Genomic DNA, 21,523 nt, shown 5'->3' on the forward strand with positions numbered 1-21,523 from the left:
TTATTTTTTTAATTTTTTGAACTTTTAGCGTTAATAGTTTTTCAACTTTATAATTTTTCGATGTTACAATTTTTGGATTTTTCCCATTTTTCGATTCGATTCGTTCTTTCTTCTTAGCAATTTTTCGATTCACTAATTTTTTCGATTGTTAAGAGTCTCAGAACCGTATTTTAAAATGAGTTGAATGTTACATAAAAATTGGTCAAATTAAAAACGAGTCAGTTACACATTTTGTTCGATTCTAATTTCTACGTGACATTCTTTCGATGTATAAACGGAAATAACCACGTGAGCTTCAAATTGCTATTACCTAGTGCTGAAGGAAAAGGGGTGTTATTTATGCCTCTGGTTTTTACTTATCTAATCATCCCCACCAAGAATGATCTCAATTCAAAAGGGGTGGTCTAATTGCGTTACCGTAGCAGTGTTGAGTTCGTCTTCGCCTTCTTTCTTAATTAAATCAAGAATGGTTCGCCCTATTTTTTTACTGATCGAATTTCAAAAAGGACACATCCCTATGTTCTATTATTAGTATGACAAGCACGTGTGAGAATTGACATACGTGTCCTTTCAGATGGGAAAACTCGCTAGAAATACACGCATAACCTTGCCCTTTATCAATGCAAATTTATACGATATCATTTAGCTTAGTACACTTTTACTGGTATTATTTATCTATATTTATTTCAATATATAAAGGTTATCACAAATAACAGTTGGCATAGTCATTTTTTTTTTATTTTTCAAAGAAGCGGGATTTCCAATTTTTCCCAAACCCATAACCCTTCCGTTGTGTCGTCTACAAAAACAATGTTCTCGGTATACACACTTTGCATAATCTCAGCGATGATCAATCTGTGCAACCACATAATTAGCACGAAGATTCCTGACCCAACAACACCCATCGCTGCCCTTACACAATCCCCAGCTCTTGATTTAATTAGAATAATTTTCATCGTCTGGCAATAAATCTCGTCCACGATGTCCCTTTTTCATCATTCGCTCATGCAATCTGGTTTCCAAATCGGAATGAAAGTTTCTCAGCCTACCCACGCCTACCATAAAACACAACCGAGATGAGTCGTTTTAATTGGCAGTAGGACTAATTGCTCCATTACGAGAGTGCGAATGTCGTTAACGGTCGCCAGTTCGCGGATTTTTACCTTAACGGGTGCTAGGATGGGTCAGCTCGATTTCCACCATTTATAAAAGTTCACTACGGATTTATTGCGATTTTGCAACAGTGCAAGTATCTAACATTATTAAAATCATGTTTTTGGATTTTTTTTCTATAGGTGTACTCAAGCGTTAAAAGCGGTTTCGTAACTGGCTAATGCTGTCTGAAATTAAAGATTATTCTTATGAAATTAGCTTTATTGGTCAAAAGCGAGGGAATTTTTGTTGAAACGAGGATTTATTTATTGTGGTTTAATAATATGGCTGGGTCGGTAGCGTTACCAGTTTTTTTTTTCGAGTGTGTGGGAAATATACAGGTTGCTCGGTTATTTATGGCACTGTGGTGTTGGTACGATTAAAATAGGAAATACAATTATAATTGTTTAGTGGCAAGCGTTTATAGCGTTAAAGCTGTGCAGTAATGACAGCACTTACTGGTAGTAAAAGTTTTTGTTGTGTTTGTGTAATAGCAATGCGAATGAATATTACGTTTCCAATTTTTAAAGAGGTTTACGACTACTGTTTCCACTTTCATACATACGCATGGAGCGTCCGGTACTTACGCTTTTGTCTGATGTTCTCTCTGAATATGGATGCTTGTAGTATGTAGTAAACATGTAACATAATCCTTTTTTATGGAGATGGGTGGTGTAGACATTTAATGTATGTAATAAATTACGTACCAAAAGAATTTAAGTCAAATTTTGAAAATAACGGGTCAGAAAAATTGGAATTCATATGTTCATTTCTAGTATATTAACAGTTGCGTATGATTAGTTACGATCCGAATGACATACAAAATTTTATCCGCTAGCATAAATTAAGAAAAAAGTTACAATTTTGTAATGAATTATTTTCTAGTATACTAGTTTGACGTTTCACTAGTAGCGAATTGTTTAAAAAATTTTAAGTGTGATAATGGTAGAAATTCCAAAACAAAGATGAGCGATTCAGACTCAAGTTACCTTCTGATAATAGAAGAAACAGCTGAAAATAAGAGATTATTTTGACTCGTTGTGATGAAAAGTGCGTTAAGAAAATGTGAAACTTGTTCATCCAGAGGAATACACTGGACATTGTTTCAGGGGGTCTTCTGCCTCTTTATATCAGATTTCGGCGCAACCTAAAATTATAAATTGAAAACTCGAAAAACTCAAATCGAACAATTGCAAAATCTAAAAATTGAAAAATTCTAAACTTGGAAAATTGAAAAACCAAAGAATTTAAACTGGAAAGGTCGAAAAATTGCAAAATTCAAGTGACTTCTGCGGCCCAAAATCTACCAGAAGAAAATGTATATAGTTAAATTTCGAAAGTAATCGAAAATGGGTCGTTGCATAAAATTTGCAAAGAAAAGATTTTGATTTTGGCGAATGACATATCTTGTATGAAAATAAAGAAAGGGTGGGTGGGCGGGGCTAGTATTTGCTACGAAAAGACTGATTTTGGCAATTAATATACCCTCTAAGAAAATAGAGGGCGGGTGGGCGGGGCTCGTATTTGTGAAGATAAGATTGATTTTGGCCATTCATATACCCTCTAAGAAAATCTAGAAACTTAAAAATCGAAAAAATTAATGAATCGAAAAATTGCTCAGAACGAATCGAATCGAATTGTAAAATGGAAAAACCCAAAATTTGTAACATCAAAAAATTGTAAAGTTGAAAAACTGTAACATTGAAAGATTAAAAAATTGAAAAATTAAATGTGTACCGAGAAATTGAAAATTTAAAAATCGAAACATTAAAAATTGAAAAAATGAAAAGTTGAATATTTTTGTTTAAACCCAATAATTGAAAAGTGAGAAAATTTTAACAATTATAATTATTATTCCATATTTAAAATGAAAATCATAAAATTTCAAACTGAAAAATTGAAAAATCCAAAAATTGAAAATTTTCACATTCAAAAAAGGGAAATTATAAAATCAGGACAATGAAAAACCGAAAATTTAAAAAATAAAGAAAATAAACGTAACGAAATGAAATCTCAAACTCAACGATAAATGAAAAATTGAAAAATTGCGCATCGAAAAATTGCGGAAACAAAAAATTTAGGATCTAAAAATATGAAAAAACAAAAAATTATAACATCTAAACACTCATGAATCGAATACATAATTGATAAAATAAAGAAAATAAAAAATTGAAACGAAAAATTGAAAATTGAAAAACTGAAAAATTATACATTGAAAACTCGAAAGACTCAAATCGAAGAATTACAAAATCTAAATATTGAAAAATTTAAAACTTGGAAAATTGAAAAACTACAAAATTTAAACTGGGAAGCTCGAAAAAATGCAAATTGAAAAACTGATAAAAATTGAAGAATCGAAGAATTGCAAAATTCAAGTGACTTCTGCGGCCCAAGATCTACCAGAAAATGTATATAGTTAAATTTTGAAAATGGGTCGAAATTTGCATAAAATTTGCAAAGAAAAGATTTTGATTTTGGCGAATGACGTATCTTGTATGAAAATAAAGAAAGGGTGGGTGGGCGGGGCTAGTATTTGCTACGAAAAGACTGATTTTGGCAATTAATATACCCTCTAAGAAAATAGAGGACGGGTGGGCGGGGCTAGTATTTGTGAAGATAAGATTGATTTTGGCCATTCATATACCCTCTAAGAAAATCTAGAAACTTAAAAATCGAAAAAATTAATGAATCGAAAAATTGCTCAGAACGAATCGAATCGAATTGAAAAATGGGAAAACCCAAAATTTGTAACATCAAAAAATTGTAAAGTTGAAAAACTGTAACATTGAAAGATCGAAAAATTGAAAAATTGAAAACTGAAAAAATGAAAAGTTGAATAAATGAAAAAGTTTTAAAACCCAATAATTGAAAATTGGATTTTTTTTAAAATTATAATTATTATTCCATATTTAAAATGAAAATCATAAAATTTCAAACCGAAAGATTGAAAAATCCAAAAATTGATAATTTTCACATTAAAAAAAAAAGGAAAATTATAAAATCAAGACCATGAAAAACCGAAAATTTAAAAAAATTAATAAAATAAACGCAACGGAGCGAAATCTCAAACTCAAAGAAAAAAAATGAAAAATTTAAAAACAAAAAAATTGAAGAAATAAAAAAATGAAAAAACAAAAAATTATAAAATCTAAACACTCAAGAATCGAAAAACTGAAAAATTATAAATTGAAAACTCGAGAAACTCAAATCGAATAATTGCAAAATCTAAAAGTTGAAAAATTTGAAAGTTGGAAAATTGAAAAACTAAAACATTTAAACTGGACAACTCGAAAAATTGCAAATCGAAAAACTGAAAAAATTTCAATTCAATTCTAAGAATTGCTAAATTCAAGTGACTTCTGCGGCCCGAAATCTACCAGAAAATGTATATAGTTAAATTTCGAAAATCGTTAAAAATGGGTCGAAATTTGCATAGTACTTGCAAAGAGAAGACCGATTTTGACATATCTTCTATGAAAATAAAGAAAGGGCGGGTGGGTGGGGCTAGTATTTGCTACGAAAAGACTGATTTTGGCAATTAATATACCTTCTAAGAAAATAGAGGGCGGGTGGGCGGGGCTAATATTTGCGTAGATAATATTGATTTTGGCCATTCATATACCCTCTAAGAAGATCGAGAAACTTAAAAATCGAAAAAATTAATGAATCGAAAAATTGCCGGAAAGAAGAACGAATCGACTCAAAAAATAGGAAAACCCAAAAATTGTAACATCAAAAAATTGTAAAGTTGAAAAACTAATATTGAAAGATCGAAAAATTGAAAAATTAAAAACTGAAAAAATGAAAAGTTGAATAAATGCAAATGTTTTAAAACTCAATAATTGAAAAGTGGAAAATTTTTTTAAAAATTATAATTATTATTCCATATTTAAAATGAAAATCATAAGATTTCAAACCGAAAAATTGAAAAATCCAAAAATTGATAATTTTCACATTCAAAAAAAGGAAAATTATAAAATCAGGACCATGAAAAACCGAAAATTTTTAAAAATTAATAAAATAAACGCAACGAAGAAAAACAATGAAAAATTTAAAAACAAAAAATTGAAGAAATAAAAAAATGAAAAAACAAAAAATTATAAAATCTAAACTCTCAAGAATCGAAAAACTGAAAAATTATAAATTGAAAACTCGAGAAACTCAAATCGAATAATTGCAAAATTACAAATTGAAAAATTTTAAAGTTGTAAAATTGAAAAACTAAAACATTTAAACTGGACAACTCGAAAAATTGCAAATCGAATAACTGAAAAAATTTCAATTCAATTTGGAGAATTGAAAAATTCAAGTGACTTCTGCGCCCCGAAATCTACTAGAAAATGTATATAGTTAAATGTCGAAAATCTAAGAAAATAGAGAGCGGGTGAGCCATCTCTCAGTATACAGTTTATAAAAACCAAAAAAGTATTAAAAGTATTCTACAATTAAAATAACACTGAAAACTAGTAGTATTAAAATGATTTGAGTTATACTTCACGATTACATGTACAGGATGAATAAATAAAGATATTAAAAATAGAAAAAAAAATGTTTTATAATGTTAGGGTTCATAAGCCTATTTTACTCCAATTTTCGTGAATACAAAGGGTTAGAAAAAAAATTGCAATATTTTTAACATATATCTTGGCAGATTTTATGAGCAAGTAAACAAAAATTGGTCTAAGGTTATTTAGACAGAACTTATAATAGTATATTAAAGAACGAGTACCGCGCACGTTTTTTCGCAAAATTTAATTGAAATTTGCCTTTTTTTAAATCCGGGGAATTTTGTCGTGGTTGGTGATGGGTTGGTCTGAAACTAACTACGAAATATTTGACGTTCGAATTTTCACAACAAACTGTAATTCGAATGAATTCGACTTTTTGTAAGTTAAAATTGTTCAAAATGTCTTGTGAAGAAGTTAGTGAAGTCCTTACGCCTCCGGAAATACCGGAAATTTTAATTTGACATTTGCCACTGACATTCACCTGACATTTTTCGTCATGGCTACGAATCTTACTGATCTAAATTACACCAGATCTATTAAAGAACGCCTTTCCGCTATTAACGAACTGCTGTGACGTCATTTGCGTGCTTTAATAGCTCTATTAGAAAACCAAAAAACGTGCGCAATAGAAAAAATAATTTAATTTTGCGAATTTTAATTTTTGTAATGAGAACCCATATAAGTTAAAATAAAGCTGTGTAGACTATTGCATTACACGTAAAAAAATGTCAAATAGGTGCTGATCTGATCAATTAAAAAAGCCGTGGCCCGGCATTGATCCCCGGACTTCTCATCTGCGAAGTGGGCACGCTACTCCTGGAAAAGAACATGACGATCTAAACAATAAAATATAATAATATACACAATCAAGGTAAATTCATAAACCACAAGTACGGGGGTGTCCCATTTTCTAAAATTTAAATGACTTTCACTGAAAACGTTTTGAATGCACGCCATTAAATTGTTAGTGGGTATGTTTGGGCAAATTTTGGTTAGCGTTTTACCATATAAACGATACTCTAAAATACATGTAAAATTTGACGACAATCGGGCAGTAGTTTCGGAGATTTTTTGTCTCATATAAACTACATAGGAATGGACAATCGAAAGAACACTTTTTTCGTGCTGAAACCTTTAGATATAGAATATACTTAATAAAAAATTGGTCTAAGTTTATTTAGATATTGCTCCTGAAGTACAGTGTAACAAATCCAGCGTTTTCGCTAATTCTTCGAAAAGATATAAAATTTGAAAATTTTAATACATCGATAGTGCTAATCACATTGTAAGAAAAAAGACCCTTGAGGAGGTCGAACCTGTGACCCCCGGGTTCTTCGTCTCATTAGTCTGACGCCTTCACCACTTTCAATGTTATACTGTTTATAAAACGTCATATAATTTGGATTTTTTGCAAAAATCTGGATGCCTAGGGTAAAAGTTTCCACTTCTTTGAAAAATGATAGAAAATTTATGTTTTCTGATAGCCTTTATATAGTAAAAACCAGTGGTGCCGCCCGCAGCTAAACGTACAGACAATATGAAGTGTATTCAAAGCAAATAACCAACGGAAAAGAATGTATTATTATCAGTGTACATGCTTAACTTCGATTGTTTGTGTTTATACATCGAAAGAATGTCACGCAGAAATTAGTGTGATTTGAATGAGGTTGTCTCCTCAAAACAGGACTAAAATTATTCATTAAACCACAATCGAACAAAATATTCTGAATATTATAATCCTTATTTTAAAAATAATATTTTATTCAAAAATCACTCCAACATAAATAAACACAGATTTTACAGTTCAATAAATTAATATTCCTAGTGTCGGAAATTTTGCGTTGCTTTGTCATTAACTATTTCGTATATTTTGAATTTGACTGTTTTCTCCCAGAATTCCTGACTATATTTTTTTGTTCTCAATGAAATTTTCTATATACTTCTGTAGACTATTACTGCAACCTCCAAGATCTTTTTAATAGTGCATAGTGACTATAGAATTTGCCTACAATTTTTATTATTTTCGTTTAGAAACCAATCTAACGACAAAAGCGGAAATTCTCACTAGAACTGTAAATTTGAGATCTATTGAGGACAAATTTAACTTCTTCGAAAAATTATAAAATTTAATTTTGTGAATTTTATTTTTTATGATAACACCTACAACTCCTATAAGTTAAAATAAAGATATCTCTGGACTGTTAAAATACAGGTAAAGAAATTCCAAGGGGGTGCGAGCAGATAACCACCGAGAAAAGTGTATTCTCAGTTCATGCTTAACTTCGACTGGTTAGGTTTATTCTTCGAAAGAATTCGACTATTAAGCATATACAGATAACCAGTATCAGCGGTGGAGATCTTTGTCTCCTCAAAATAGAGGAGAAGACTAATTAATTAATTAAGCTGTAATTTTTATTATTAAATATAAGTGGGCAAGACATTACTGTATTCTTAGATTTTCGAGAAAATGGGGTGAACCGTTCCTGATTTGATTAACAGAGAAAAAAAAAAGGAAATGCCCGGGGATGGAGTTCGAACCTTGGTCTTTCATTTACAAAGCATTCGTCGAACTTCGTATTACGTATCGAAAATAGGAGAAGAATTAAACAATAAAAATAGTAATAGTAATAAATAAAATCAAGGTGGATTCATAAACCACAAGTACAGTACCTATATTATTAAAAATTAAGTGACAAATCGAGGAAATTGTAATTTTCCTTTTCAATTAAAGTGACATGGAGTGTTGACCTCACAGCGTAAGTAAAAAGTAAATAAATATTATCAATACGCAGATTATTTTAAATGATAATTTTCTAACAAATCGTAAACGTAATTCAGTCTATATAGTATAAAGACGGACGTTACGTCTATTAATTTCCTACAGGTTGAAATAAACATTGAAGCTTCTTCACGATATTTCTTGGTATTGTGAAGCGAAGCGGTCTAAGTAGAAAAACATACACCTTATATACATATTATGCTTCTATTCTTCTAAGAATCGAAAACGCCAAAAAATTGCAAACCAAAGCAGTCGAGTCGGCCTTGTGTTGTAAATATTTACACACATTAATTATAAGTAAGATTATTAAACAGTGGATAAAACGACCTTTTATCCTAATCTACTCTGCAAATTTTCTCTACAGTTTCGCTGATCATAACGAGAATAAAATGCAGTCCTTAACAATCCGCTATTCATTCAGCCTTCCAGAATGTGCAAACTCACCTCCGGCGCTGTGGGAGAAGACGGCACCCCCGGCCTGGGAGCCCCGATCCACCGGTTGATGTCGGAACGACATTCGTCCTGCAAAAAAATCAGAATGAAAACAACCAAAAAAACTGTAAAAACATTTGAAACGTTGTTTCCGTCAACGGACAAACCCAGACCTACCGCCGGAAACCGCAAAATCCCACTTCCGTGGAACTACTCGCAACCCCGCGCAAAAATCCAGAACCCACCGTCTAATAAAATGAGATCGTGATTAACCAATCATGTGTACGAATGCAAATCGCCGTTCACGTAAAACATTGAAACGTTCCATAATCCGTCTAATCTACCATTTCACTCAGTACAATAAATTAGCTGGTACCAAACGAAGTGAAAGATCGAAACGCCTCACTCGGTACTCTTCTATTTTGAATTCATTACGCCTTCTCCGCGCGATCGCTTAGAAAGGAACAGAACGCTAATTGCCACGAAAAAATTTTTTTCGTCTGACGCTGAGGGTCATGAAGTGCGTGCTGCAGGAAGCGTTTGTAGGTTAGAGCCGAGGAGGTCAATGTGTGTCGTGGGGAGGTCAGCGATAAGGCTCGGACGGAGCGGCCGGTTGAGCAACCACCCGAGTCCGGGAAGTCGTCTTCGATTCGAAGAAGATTTAAACGATAGCGTCAAAACATGATTTCGTTTCGTGTGATGTTTCAAAATTTTCAGGAAATTTTCTATTCCGCTTCGACGTCATAAAGGCGATAAAAGTTCAAAGAGGAGTTAATATTTACAGTTAGCAACATTTACATTCAGCGAAGAGGCAAGGTTAAGAACGTTTGTTTTATTAGCACAAGAAGGGAAACATTTAGAATTAGAATATCCGTAAGTCACCAAAGTAAACTAAAAATAATGCAGGACACTATTTGGACCCTTGCGGCATTTCGTAAACAGTATTTCATTCTTGAAACCAGTACTCAAATATATTCATAACATTGCTGCTTCAACAAGCAAAGTATTTCATGCGAGACTTATCTAACACTAATAAACGCGCTTAATTTGAAAGCGGGTAATAATAATTTTATTATTAAAAGTTGCACGTCGGTGAAAGCTCCATATTATTAATGGCAGAGATAATAAGACGATCCTTGAGGTCTACAGCCTTGAGATGATAAAGCCAGATTGCGCAGATTCAGATTGTACTCCAGAACCTGGGAATGCTAATTTTTAATTTATCAGTTTGAATAAGACATACTTTATCTTCTTATTGCACATTTAATTGATTAGTTCCCTTGTTTGGGGATTAGGAAGCACTGATCTGGCAATATATCAAGATAAAATTCGTTACAGGTAGTTGCAATAATTCTATACAATTATTTTAGACAAACGACGGACTAATTGGAGCTCTTAAGATTATAAGTTCTACACCCTGTGTAACAACGTAGAGTAGTATTTTTTTAATAGCAAGAAAGAAGATGGTGAAGAAGGAAAATGGACTTACTTGAGACCAGTGGAGGATATGGCAGAATCCGATTCTTTGCCTTTGGAAATCAACATACAAGAGTAAGGAAGAATAAACGAAAAAGAAAGGAAAATTATGAGAGCTTATTGAGTTCGAGGTATCTGACGCGTTTAGAAAATCTTATAAATTTTGAGTGTCTGGGTAATTTAAAGATTCTAGAAGATTTGGAGTATCTAGAGAATTTGAGGAGTCTTCACAGAGTACAGAGACTCTAGATAATCTAGGAGCCTAGAGATTCCAAAGAATTCAGCGACTTTAAAACATTAACAGTGTAGAAATTCTAGGAAATCTACAGAATCTAAAGAGCCTCCCGAGTACAGAGAATCTAGAGTGCTTAGAAATACTAGAAACTATAGAGCCCAGAGAATTTATAGAGTAGAGAGGGTTATCTAGGAACCTAAAAAACGTATAAAGCCCGAAGTTCTGCAGATCTATCTAGATTTTATAGATTCTCTGGATTTTCTAGTTACTGTAACGTTCCAAAATCTTTAGATTCCAAATGATATAAATTGTCGCTCGACTCTGTAAATTCTCTAGACTTTATACTCTTTAGGGTTTTTTGTACTCTAGATTATCACTAATCGGGAAGCTCTCTTAATTTTTAGATTCCTCACACTCTCGTGGTTCAGATTCTCTAGACTTTCTAAAATTTCTAAATACTCTAGATTCTCTCTGTTCTCAAGGCCTTCGAAACTACGTAGACTTTCTTCTAGATTCTTCAGTCTCTTAAGTTGACTATATTGTCTCGGTTTTCTCAAGTCTCCATATACTGTAAGATCTGTAGAAATACTAGAGAGTATAGAGCCCAGAGAATTTACACAATAGAGAGAGTGATCTAGGAACCTAAAAAACCTATAAAGCCCGAGGTATCTGCAGATCTACCTAGATTTTATAGATTCTCTGGATTTTCTAGTTACTGTAACGTTCCAAAATCTTTAGATTCCAAATGATATAAATTGTCGCTCGACTCTGTAAATTCTCTAGACTTTATACTCTTTAGGTTTTTTTTGTACTCTAGATTATCACTAATCGGGAAGCTCTTTTAATTTTTAGATTGCTCACACTCTCGTGGTTCAGATTTTCTAGACTTTCTAAAATTGCTAAATACTCTAGATTCTCTGTTCTGAAGGCCTTCGAAACTACGTAGACTTTCTTCTAGATTCTTCAGTCTCTTAAGTTGACTATATTGTCTCGGTTTTCTAAAATCTCCATATACTGTAAGATCTGTAGAAATACTAGAGAGTATAGAGCCCAGAAATTTACCAGTAGAGAGGGTGATCTAGGAACCTAAAAAACCTATAAAGCCCGAAGTATCTGCAGATCTATCTAGATTTTATAGATTCTCTGGATTTTCTAGTTACTGTAACGTTCCAAAATCTTTAGATTCCAAATGATATAAATTGTCGCTCGACTCTGTAAATTCTCTAGACTTTATACTCTTTAGGTTTTTTTTGTACTCTAGATTATCACTAATCGGGAAGCTCTTTTAATTTTTAGATTCCTCACACTCTCGTGGTTCAGATTCTCTAGACTTTCTAAAATTTCTAAATACTCTAGATTCTCTCTGTTCTGAAGACCTTCGAAACTAGGTAGACTTTCTTCTAGATTCTTCAGTCTCTTAAGTTGACTATATTGTCTCTGTTTTCTAAAGTCTCCATATACTGTAAGATTTGTAGAAATACTAGAGACTATAGAGCCCAGAGAATTTATAGAGTAGAGAGGGTGATCTAGGAACCTAAAAAACGTATAAAGCCTGAAGTGTCTGCAGATCTATCTAGATTTTATAGATTCTCTGGATTTTCTAGTTACTGTAACGTTCCAAAATCTTTAGATTCCAAATGATATAAATTGTCGCTCGACTCTGTAAATTCTCTAGACTTTATACTCTTTAGGGTTTTTTGTACTCTACTAGATTATCACTAATCGGGAAGCTCTCTTAATTTCTAGATTCCTCACACTCTCGTGGTTCAGATTCTCTAGAGTTTCTAAAATTTCTAAATACTCTAGATTCTCTCTGTTCTGAAGACCTTCGAAACTAGGTAGACTTTCTTCTAGATTCTTCAGTCTCTTAAGTTGACTATATTGTCTCGGTTTTCTAAAGTCTCCATATACTGCAAGATCTATAGAAATACTAGAGAGTATAGAGCCCAGAGAATTTACACAATAGAGAGAGTGATCTAGGAACCTAAAAAACCTATAAAGCCCGAGGTATCTGCAGATCTATCTAGATTTTATAGATTCTCTGGATTTTCTAGTTACTGTAACGTTCCAAAATCTTTAAATTCCAAATGATATAAATTGTCGCTCGACTCTGTAAATTCTCTAGACTTTATACTCTTTAGGTTTTTTTTGTACTCTAGATTATCACTAATCGGGAAGCGCTTTTAACTTTTAGATTGCTCACACTCTCGTGGTTCAGATTTTCTAGACTTTCTAAAATTGCTAAATACTCTAGATTCTCTGTTCTGAAGGCCTTCGAAACTACGTAGACTTTCTTCTAGATTCTTCAGTCTCTTAAGTTGACTATATTGTCCCGGTTTTCTAAAGTCTCCATATACTGTAAGATCTGTAGAAATACTAGAGAGTATAGAGTCCAGAGAATTTACACAATAGAGAGGGTGATCTATGAACCTAAAAAACCTATAAAGCCCGAAGTATCTGCAGATCTATCTAGATTTTATAGATTCTCTGGATTTTCTAGTTACTGTAACGTTTCAAAATCTTTAGATTCCAATTGATATAAATTGTCGCTCGACTCTGTAAATTCTCTAGACTTTATACTCTTTAGGTTTTTTTTTTGTATTCTAGATTATCACTAATCGGGAAGCTCTTTTAATTTTTAGATTGCTCACTCTCGTGGTTCAGATTCTCTAGACTTTCTAAAATTTCTAAATACTCTATATTCTCTCTGTTCTGAAGGCCTTCGAAACTACGTAGACTTTCTTCTAGATTCTTCAGTCTCTTAAGTTGACTATATTGTCTCGGTTTTCTAAAGTCTCCATATACTGTAAGATCTGTAGAGTCTAGACTTGCTAGAATTTATAGATTTTCGGAGCTCCCTAAATTGCCTAGTTTCTCTAAGCTGCCTATAGTTCCTAGAAATTGTACTTTACAGTTACTATGCCGTTTTTAGAGTTTCTAAATACTCTGAGCATCTCTCGATTCTATACTCGCCAGGATTTTTAGAAATTTCTAGACATTTTAAAGTTTCTAAATACGCTAGAATCACTATGCTCTGATCAAAAATCTACAGAGTCAGGAGGGACTACTGTTTATAGATAATTATCTACGGTATTTATAAACCCTACAGAATAGTTATATAGAACCTGCGCTATCTACAGAGTATAGGGGCTACTGTTTATAGATAATCTACGGTATTTCGAAATGCTACAGATCATATAGAACCTGAACTCGGAAGTTCGTACAGCACGACACAGGAAATTTTGTAGGCACGCGACATGGCTTACAAGTTTACAAGGATTATAATACGAAAATCCGATTCGGTATTGTCAACCAAATAATCCTAATTATGTCATAAAATTTTATTAATCTGCTTTTAAAGTGATCTTACAATACTTTCTTCTTTTTTTCTACAAATGTAAAGTACTGAAAATATCTAAATTAAATTTTCTAACCAACTCCTCTATTCATAATAGGCCATCCCAAATAAATATATGTAATAGCATTAGGTCCATAAGAATGTAGGAACCGTCCCTGGACGTCCCCTTGGAATTGCGTTCTCACAACGCAGGGGCTGCAGGGGTGTTATTTATGCCGTTGGTTTTTACTTTATGGAGGTTATCATAAAACAAACATCGCAAAATCTAATTTTATACTTTTTCAAACAAGCGAGATTTGTAGGACTTATACTTCAGGCGCCAGGAAAGTTCTGTCGAAATAAACTTCGATAATTTTTTTCTTACGTTTGCATTGTGTTGTTGAATTGAATTTCTCTAGACCCTCTCAAGCTGAATTGTAAAATTGTATGTAAATTGGTAAAATATTTTATACAGGTCGCATGATGATAAGTACAATCTTCAATTGTTATCACATGTTTAATGCAAATTTGCTAAAGTTCTGTGTGCATCTATTATGTATGTGTGTATTTACTTAGGGGGTAATTTCAAGTTGGATTTGCGAAATCGCAAGTGCCGTTGTTATGGTAATTGCGACGACAGTTTTTGCGATTCGCGATTTGATTCGTCATCGCCACTGCTATCATCGCATTTTTCATGGCAACGGGGAGTTGCGAAATCGTGAATTCAGCTTGAATTGGCCCGTTAGTTTATTATTTTTAATAATCCCTTTGTCGTAGTTTTTCCAGCAGGTTTTTTTTTATACAGGGTCGCAAGAATGTATGGAAACAGTTAAATATTTTGAAAACCAATTGTATTTGTTTTCGAGTTGCAAGGCCAACTTGATTTTTTTTGAATGGCACTATCATATATTATTACTGCACACTTTCTTTCTGATTGAAACGGCAAAGTCTAGGCACTATACGCAACAGCCTTAAGTATCCTTCAGAATTTAAATTCCCATTAATAAAAAAAGTTTCCCTTGCATCTCGAAAACAATTTTTTTTGACGAATAATTAGAGTACAACTTCTTGTACCTCTATAGGTGCCTGATTTCAGTCGATTTGTACAATGGGTTCCCAAGATATTTAACCGTTTCCATATATTCTAGCAACCCTGCATTATTCTCATTAATAAAATTTTAAATATCGTCTTTCTGAGTGACTTGTGTAGGTTTCTTACTTAACATTCGAGAATGGTACGCAACATTGTCCATAACTACAACGGAATTAGGCTCCAAATTTGGCATCAACTGGTTTTGAAACTAGGTTTCAACTAGTATTCCGTTCAGAACTTCATGGTCATCTGTTAACGATTTGCTTATAGTTTTCTTTACTTCCGGTGGAACTGAACATGATTTTCGGATTTACGAAACCCTCTAGAGTAAACAAAGTCCAATGCAAAATATATACTTAATAAATCGATAAAGTGAATTTCCAATCGCCGCGCCGCTTGCATTTTCTCCAATTTCATTTTTCATTTTTTCCCAATAAATTTTCTATTCTTTACGACTTTCGCTTTCATATCCCGTAATTCATTTAAATTGTTTTCTCCTCGAATAGCGCACCTTTGAACCTTCCACTCTCAATTTCTTCCCAAAAGAAAAAAACTGTCAAACTCTGTCCTTCCACTCCCATGCGCTCTCCCGCCATCTCCACTTTTCTTAAATTATTCAAATTGCCTTCTTTTGTATTCTTCTTTACGAGCACCACACCCACCCGCACCGCACGCATAATAACTCTTCCCAAACCGCCAACACCTGAAAAATCCTCCGCGCTCCTTTCCCTATAATTTCATGCTCGTTACGCACAGAATTGCGCCAGCAATGCGCTCATCCGCGCTTTTTATCAGCGATGCGTCCGCAGCCTTCGCATGCCATTACCGCAAACACCTGCGATTGATAATCGCATTATCATTCCGTTTTATTGTTGATAATTCAAAGAACCCCGTTAATCCGCGAGCGAACGACCAGTCCCGGGAAACTGGTTATAGAAGACGACAAATTGCCCATTTCTTCGCGATGCGTCAGAAGATAGAATCTTCGCAACGAGGCAAAGTTTTAGGTGTATCCGCGCGCAGCGCTGACTCATGCTTAATTCCGACCATTGTTACTCACAAGATAAATCGCCACCATCATTACTAAACAACAATGCTACCGTAAACACGCCAGAATTTGTCGGAGCGAATTATCGCAATGACCTCTCCATAGATAGGAGCTGACCTCAGGCCGCGGCAGACGGCGGCAGCGGGAACCTTGATTTTTAGCTATCAGAAGTCACCCTTGGGGGAAGTACGGAGGTGCTGGCGCGATTTTCCCTACGGGACTCGGGCGGTGAGTAAGAGTGGAAATGTTGGCTGACTAGAAGTCCAAGATCCTTGAGAAGAACTTTTCCCCTTTAGCCTTTTTTTTAGTTTGGAAAATAGATAAAGAGTCTGATGAGCTAAATTTGACGATCAGTCTTGGAAGTTTTTTCAAAGAGTTTTTAATCAAGTCTATCCTCCATTGAGTACGAAAGAGGGGTCTCCAGTTTCCGTCTGTCTGTCAGTATCAAATTTTTATCAGCCATAAAATCTCCAAAACTCCTGTACATTAGGAATAACATGTAAACACCAATGGGATAACATCATCTCCAAAATTTACAAGAATAATTTTTTTGGAATTCTATAAAATAAGATCCTGCACTTGTGATGTATGAATCCGTGTTGAATTTTCACCATATTTTTGAAAAAAAAAAAAAAAATCAAAGTTGTAAAACAACATTTTTGCAAACGTTTTAAGATTATCGTAATCATGGTAAATTGTTAATCAAAATTTATTAGTTTATCCCTTCGATTCCGTTCGATTTAGAATTGGATTTTACAGTTTTTTGATATCACAATTTTTCCTTTATTCATCTTACTCGACTTTCAAATTCTTCAGTTTTTTGTTTCTTCAACATTTCGATTTGCAATTTTTCGATTTATCAGTATTTCGTTTCCTCAATTTTTCAAGTTCTTGATATTTAATTTTCGTTTCTTCGATTTTACCACAATTTTTCATTTTTTCATTTCCTTCAATATTTCAAATCTTCAATCTTTGATTTTTCAATTTCTCGATGTTCCAATTTTTAGTTTTTTCAGTTTCATAATTTTTGGTTTTATCATTTTCTTTGATTTTACAATGTTTCGGTTTCATAATTTTTCGTTTTTTCAACTTTAAATTTTTCAATTTTTCAATTTCTCGACTTCTTTAACTTTTCGATTTGCCGTTTTTCGATCTATCAATATTTCGTTTCCTCAATTTTTCAAGTTCTTGGTTCATATTTTTTATTTTCACGATTTTTTAAATTTCATTCCCTCGATTTTATCACAATTTTTCTTTTTTTCATTTCCTTCAATACTTCAAATTTTCAGTCTGTGATTTTCCAATTTCTCGATTTTCCAATTTTTAGAGTTTTCAGTTTCAGTTTTGGGATTTCCAATTATTCAATTTTCCGATTTTTTTAATTTTCAGTATTTCTTTTTCGATTTTTAAGTTTTTCAATTTTTAATCTTTCAATTTTCCAATTTTTCGTTTCTTCAATTTTTCAAGTTGTTGATTTCTAATTTTTAGATTTTTCAAAGTTTTCATTTTATAATTTTTCGGTTTTTCCTTTTTAATTTTTCAACCGTATAAATTTGCAGTTTTTTAAATTCATTATTGGAAAAGTTGAAAAATGGAAAAATTGAAAAATTAAAAAATCGGAAAACTGAAAAAGGGAAAAATTGCAAGATCGAAAAACTGAAGAAACGTTAAATTACATTGAAAAACTAAACCTTAGAAATTTAAAAATCGAAAAAAAATAATGAATCGAAGAACTGGAAAGGAGAAAAATTGTAAAATCCAAAAATATTTGAATCGTCAAAATTGTGAAATCGAAAAACTGAAACTTTAAAAAATAAAAAAATTGAAAAATCGAATAAATGAAAGTTTTAAAATCCAATAATCGAAAAATAGAAAATTTCTAAAATCGTAGAAATATCAAAAATCAAAAACTGAATTGAATTCGAGAAACTGAAAATCTAAAATTGAAAACCGAAAAATTGCACATCGGAAAATTGAAAAACTTCACATTGAAAAAAGGAAAAATTATAGAATCAGAACATTTGACAATCGAAATGAAAAACTGCAAATCGAAAAATTCCAGAAATGAAACTTTGAAAAAACGAAAAAAAGTGAAAAATGCAAATCGAAAAATTGGGAAACCTAAAAATTGACAGGTTTTAAAAGTAAAAATTGCATGTCGGAAAATTGAAGGAACAAAAAAAATGAAAAATGGAAAAAATACAAATTGAAAAAGCGAGTAAACAAAAAATTGAAATTGAAAAAAAAATCAAAAATCAAAAGACTATAAAAATGAAGAAAAAACACCGAAACAAAAAAGTGCATATCGAAAATTTGAAGAAATGAAAAATTAAAGAATCGAAAAACTGAAAAATTAAATCGAAAAATTGAAGAAATAAGAAAAATTAAAACATTGAAAACTAAACATTGGAAATTAAAAAATCGAAAAAAAGAATCGAAGAACAAAAAATTTAAAAAATTGAAATTGAAAAAACAAAAAATTGTAAAAATGAAGAAAATTAAACACCGAACTAAAAAATTGCAAATAGAAATTTTGAAGAAATGAAAAATTAAAGAATCGAAAAATTGAAAAACTACAAATTGGGAATTCCAGAAATTTTAAATTGAAATATTGCAAAAGTTTAAAATTGAAGAAACAAGAAAAATGAAAAATTGAAAAATTGCAAATCGAAAAATTGAAGAATCGAACAATTGAAAATTCTAATAAATTAAAAAAAAAAGTTTTAAAGTCCACTAAGTGAAAAACGGAAAAATTCTAAAATCTTATAACTGAAGAAGTGATGAACTTTAAAAATTATATTATTACATATTTAAAAGGAAAATTAAAACAATCACAAATCAAAAATTGAAAAAATGAAAAATTAAAAAATTAAAAGTTGAAAAATCGAAAATGAAAAATTGCATACCGAAAAATTGAAAAATCAAAAAATTGAATAAATAAAACTTGAAAACTCATGAAATCAAAAAATTGAAAAATCCAAAAATTGAAATCCAAAAGTTGAAAAATCGAAAAACTGAAAAGTTTAAAAACAAAAACTCGAAGTCGAAAATTTAAGGAACAAAAAAAATGAAATATGGGAAAATTACAAATAAAAAAATTGAAGAAACGAAAAATTGAAATTGAAAAAACAAAAATGTAAATGCAAAATCTAAAAACAGAAACATCCAACAGTTGTAAAATCGAAAAACTGAATGATTAAAAAAAACTCGAACCATTGAAAAATCGAAAACTTGTAATGATAAGGAAAATAAAAAACCGAAACGAAAAATAGCAAATCGAGAATTTGAAGAAATGAAAAACTGAAGAATTGAAAATTGCAAAATGTAAAAATTGAAAAAGCAAGAAAAATGAAGAATTGAAAAAATGCAAATCGAAAAAACAAAAAATTGTAAAATCGAAACACTGAATAATAGAAAAATGAAGAAAATAAAAAATCGAATCGAAAGATTGCAATTCGAAAATTTAAAAAAATAAAATATTGAAAACTAGAAACATTGAAAAATTAAAAATCGAAAGATTGCAAAGTCTAAAAATTGAAGAAACAAAAAAATAAAAAATTGAAAAAATGCAAATCGAAAAATTGAAGAAAAGAAAAATTGCAAAATTGAACAAGTGAAAAATCGAAAAATTGTAAAGCGAAAAACTGAAGAAACGAAAAATTGAAATTAAAAATTAAAAAAATTGAAATTGGAAAAACAAAAAATCGTAAAATCGGAATATTGAAAAATCGAAAAAGAGAGAAAATATAAAACCGAAAGGAAACATTGCAATTCGAAAATTTAAAAAATGAAATATTGAAGAATCGAAAATTTGAACAAATTAAGAATTTAAGAATAAAGAAATTGAAAAATTAAAAATCGAACAATTGAAAAATCGAATAAATGGAAAAATTCTAAAATCGTAAAATTGAAAAGGTGAAAATTTCCTAAAATTATTATTATTACATATTTAAAAGGAAAACTAGAAAAATCGCAAATAAAAAAACTGAAGAAATGAAAAATTGGAAAATCGAAAAATTGAATAATTAAAAATTAAAAAAAACTCTTCAAATTACAAATCTAAAAATTGAAACATTTGGAAAAATCGAAAAACTGAGAAGTTCAAAAATGGAATCTCGAAGCCGTAAAATTGATAAAACAAAAAAAAATAAATAAAATGGAAAATTCACAAATTGAAAAATTGAAGAAATGAATAATTGAAATTGATACACAAAAAATTGTAAAACCGGAACATCGAAAAATTTAAGAAAGAAAACTCGAATAGTTGTACGTATATCGTAAAGTTGAAGAAACAAAAATTGAAATGGAAAAAATAAAAAATTAATCATAAAATCGGAAAATTGAAGAATCGACGAATTGTGAAAATAAAGAAAATAAAAACCGAAACGAAAAATTGCAAATCGAAAATTTTAAGAAATGAAAAATTGAAGAAAAGAAAAATTGAAAACATTAAAATTGAAAAAACAAAAAAGTATAAAATCGAAATACTTAAAACTCCAATAATTGAAAAAATAAAGACAATAAAAAACCGAAACGAAAAATTGTAAAAATTGAAAACTAAAAAATTCATAGTTGAAAAATTGAAAAAGTGAAACATTTAAACTTGAAAAATTGCAAATCGAAACAATGAAGAAACAAATGAAAAATTGAACAACTGAAAAATGGTTTTACTTAATAGAGATTACCACGTTATCAAAAAACAAAACTCGCAAAAATTTTTTATATTATTTCAAAGAAGGGGGATTTGTTGAGCTGCACTTTAGGGGCGAGGGCGGTTCTGTCTAAATTTTGATTAATTTTTTTGCGAAAAATTTCGACGTCGGCCGTCAACAGAATTCCAGTATAGAATCATCATCCGACCTCGACGTCCGCGACCCAGCCGATCTTATTACGTCCCAACCGAGTTTTTAGTGTCGTTTAGTTTCTTCCCTTAGATGGTCTTCCAATAAATCACCCTCATCGTCGATGTCGAACGCGGCGAACCAGAAACACAAACATAATTGGTAAACCTGCGCTGTATTTGGACCGATTGCGTATATAAGAATCCGAACGGGACAAGCATTAGAATATATATGTAGAATAGCAGTTTATCCATCAATAAAACTTTACATCCACGTAACCGAAGACATTGTAACTTGCACCGAGCAGTACTTTCTAATGCGTTTATAAATTTGGTTCGAATTCATCTGAACCGTGAGAACTTCGCTCTAAACCCGCCACGGTACGATTTCGCTTTCATATCGGTACCACCGCTGCTGCCTTTTTTTCTCATTTCGCTTATTTCGCGTCGAACCGCCTCGAGCTGTTTTGCAATTCGCGTATTTACTTTGAATATGAAATGGTTTCCTAATCCGGGTACTACTGGTACCGCTGCGGGTGAGATGGGCGATGGGATGGGACGTGCGGAGGCCGATCTGCCTTTTTAGGAGCGACAGACACAGCTTTGCGAGATTTTTGTAAATG

General features: G+C 31.6%; 1 protein-coding gene across 2 annotated transcripts in view; it reads right to left on the bottom strand.

Annotated features, from left to right (window-relative positions):
- LOC135142680 (Krueppel-like factor 5) overlaps positions 1-21,523 on the bottom strand; it is a 222,415-nt gene that overhangs the window by 117,636 nt on the left and 83,256 nt on the right. For both annotated transcript variants that reach the window (XM_064074430.1, XM_064074429.1), the window contains exon 3: positions 8,884-8,961. In XM_064074430.1, the coding sequence (XP_063930500.1) occupies positions 8,884-8,956 (73 nt within the window). In that variant the 5' untranslated portion in view covers positions 8,957-8,961. The remainder of the gene's footprint in view (positions 1-8,883; positions 8,962-21,523) is intronic.

The sequence above is a fragment of the Zophobas morio genome, unplaced genomic scaffold (assembly GCF_036711695.1).
Source record: "Zophobas morio isolate AGI-343-1 ecotype UQ-CSIRO unplaced genomic scaffold, CSIRO_AGI_Zmor_V1 ptg000049l, whole genome shotgun sequence".
Lineage (NCBI taxonomy): Eukaryota > Metazoa > Arthropoda > Insecta > Coleoptera > Tenebrionidae > Zophobas > Zophobas morio.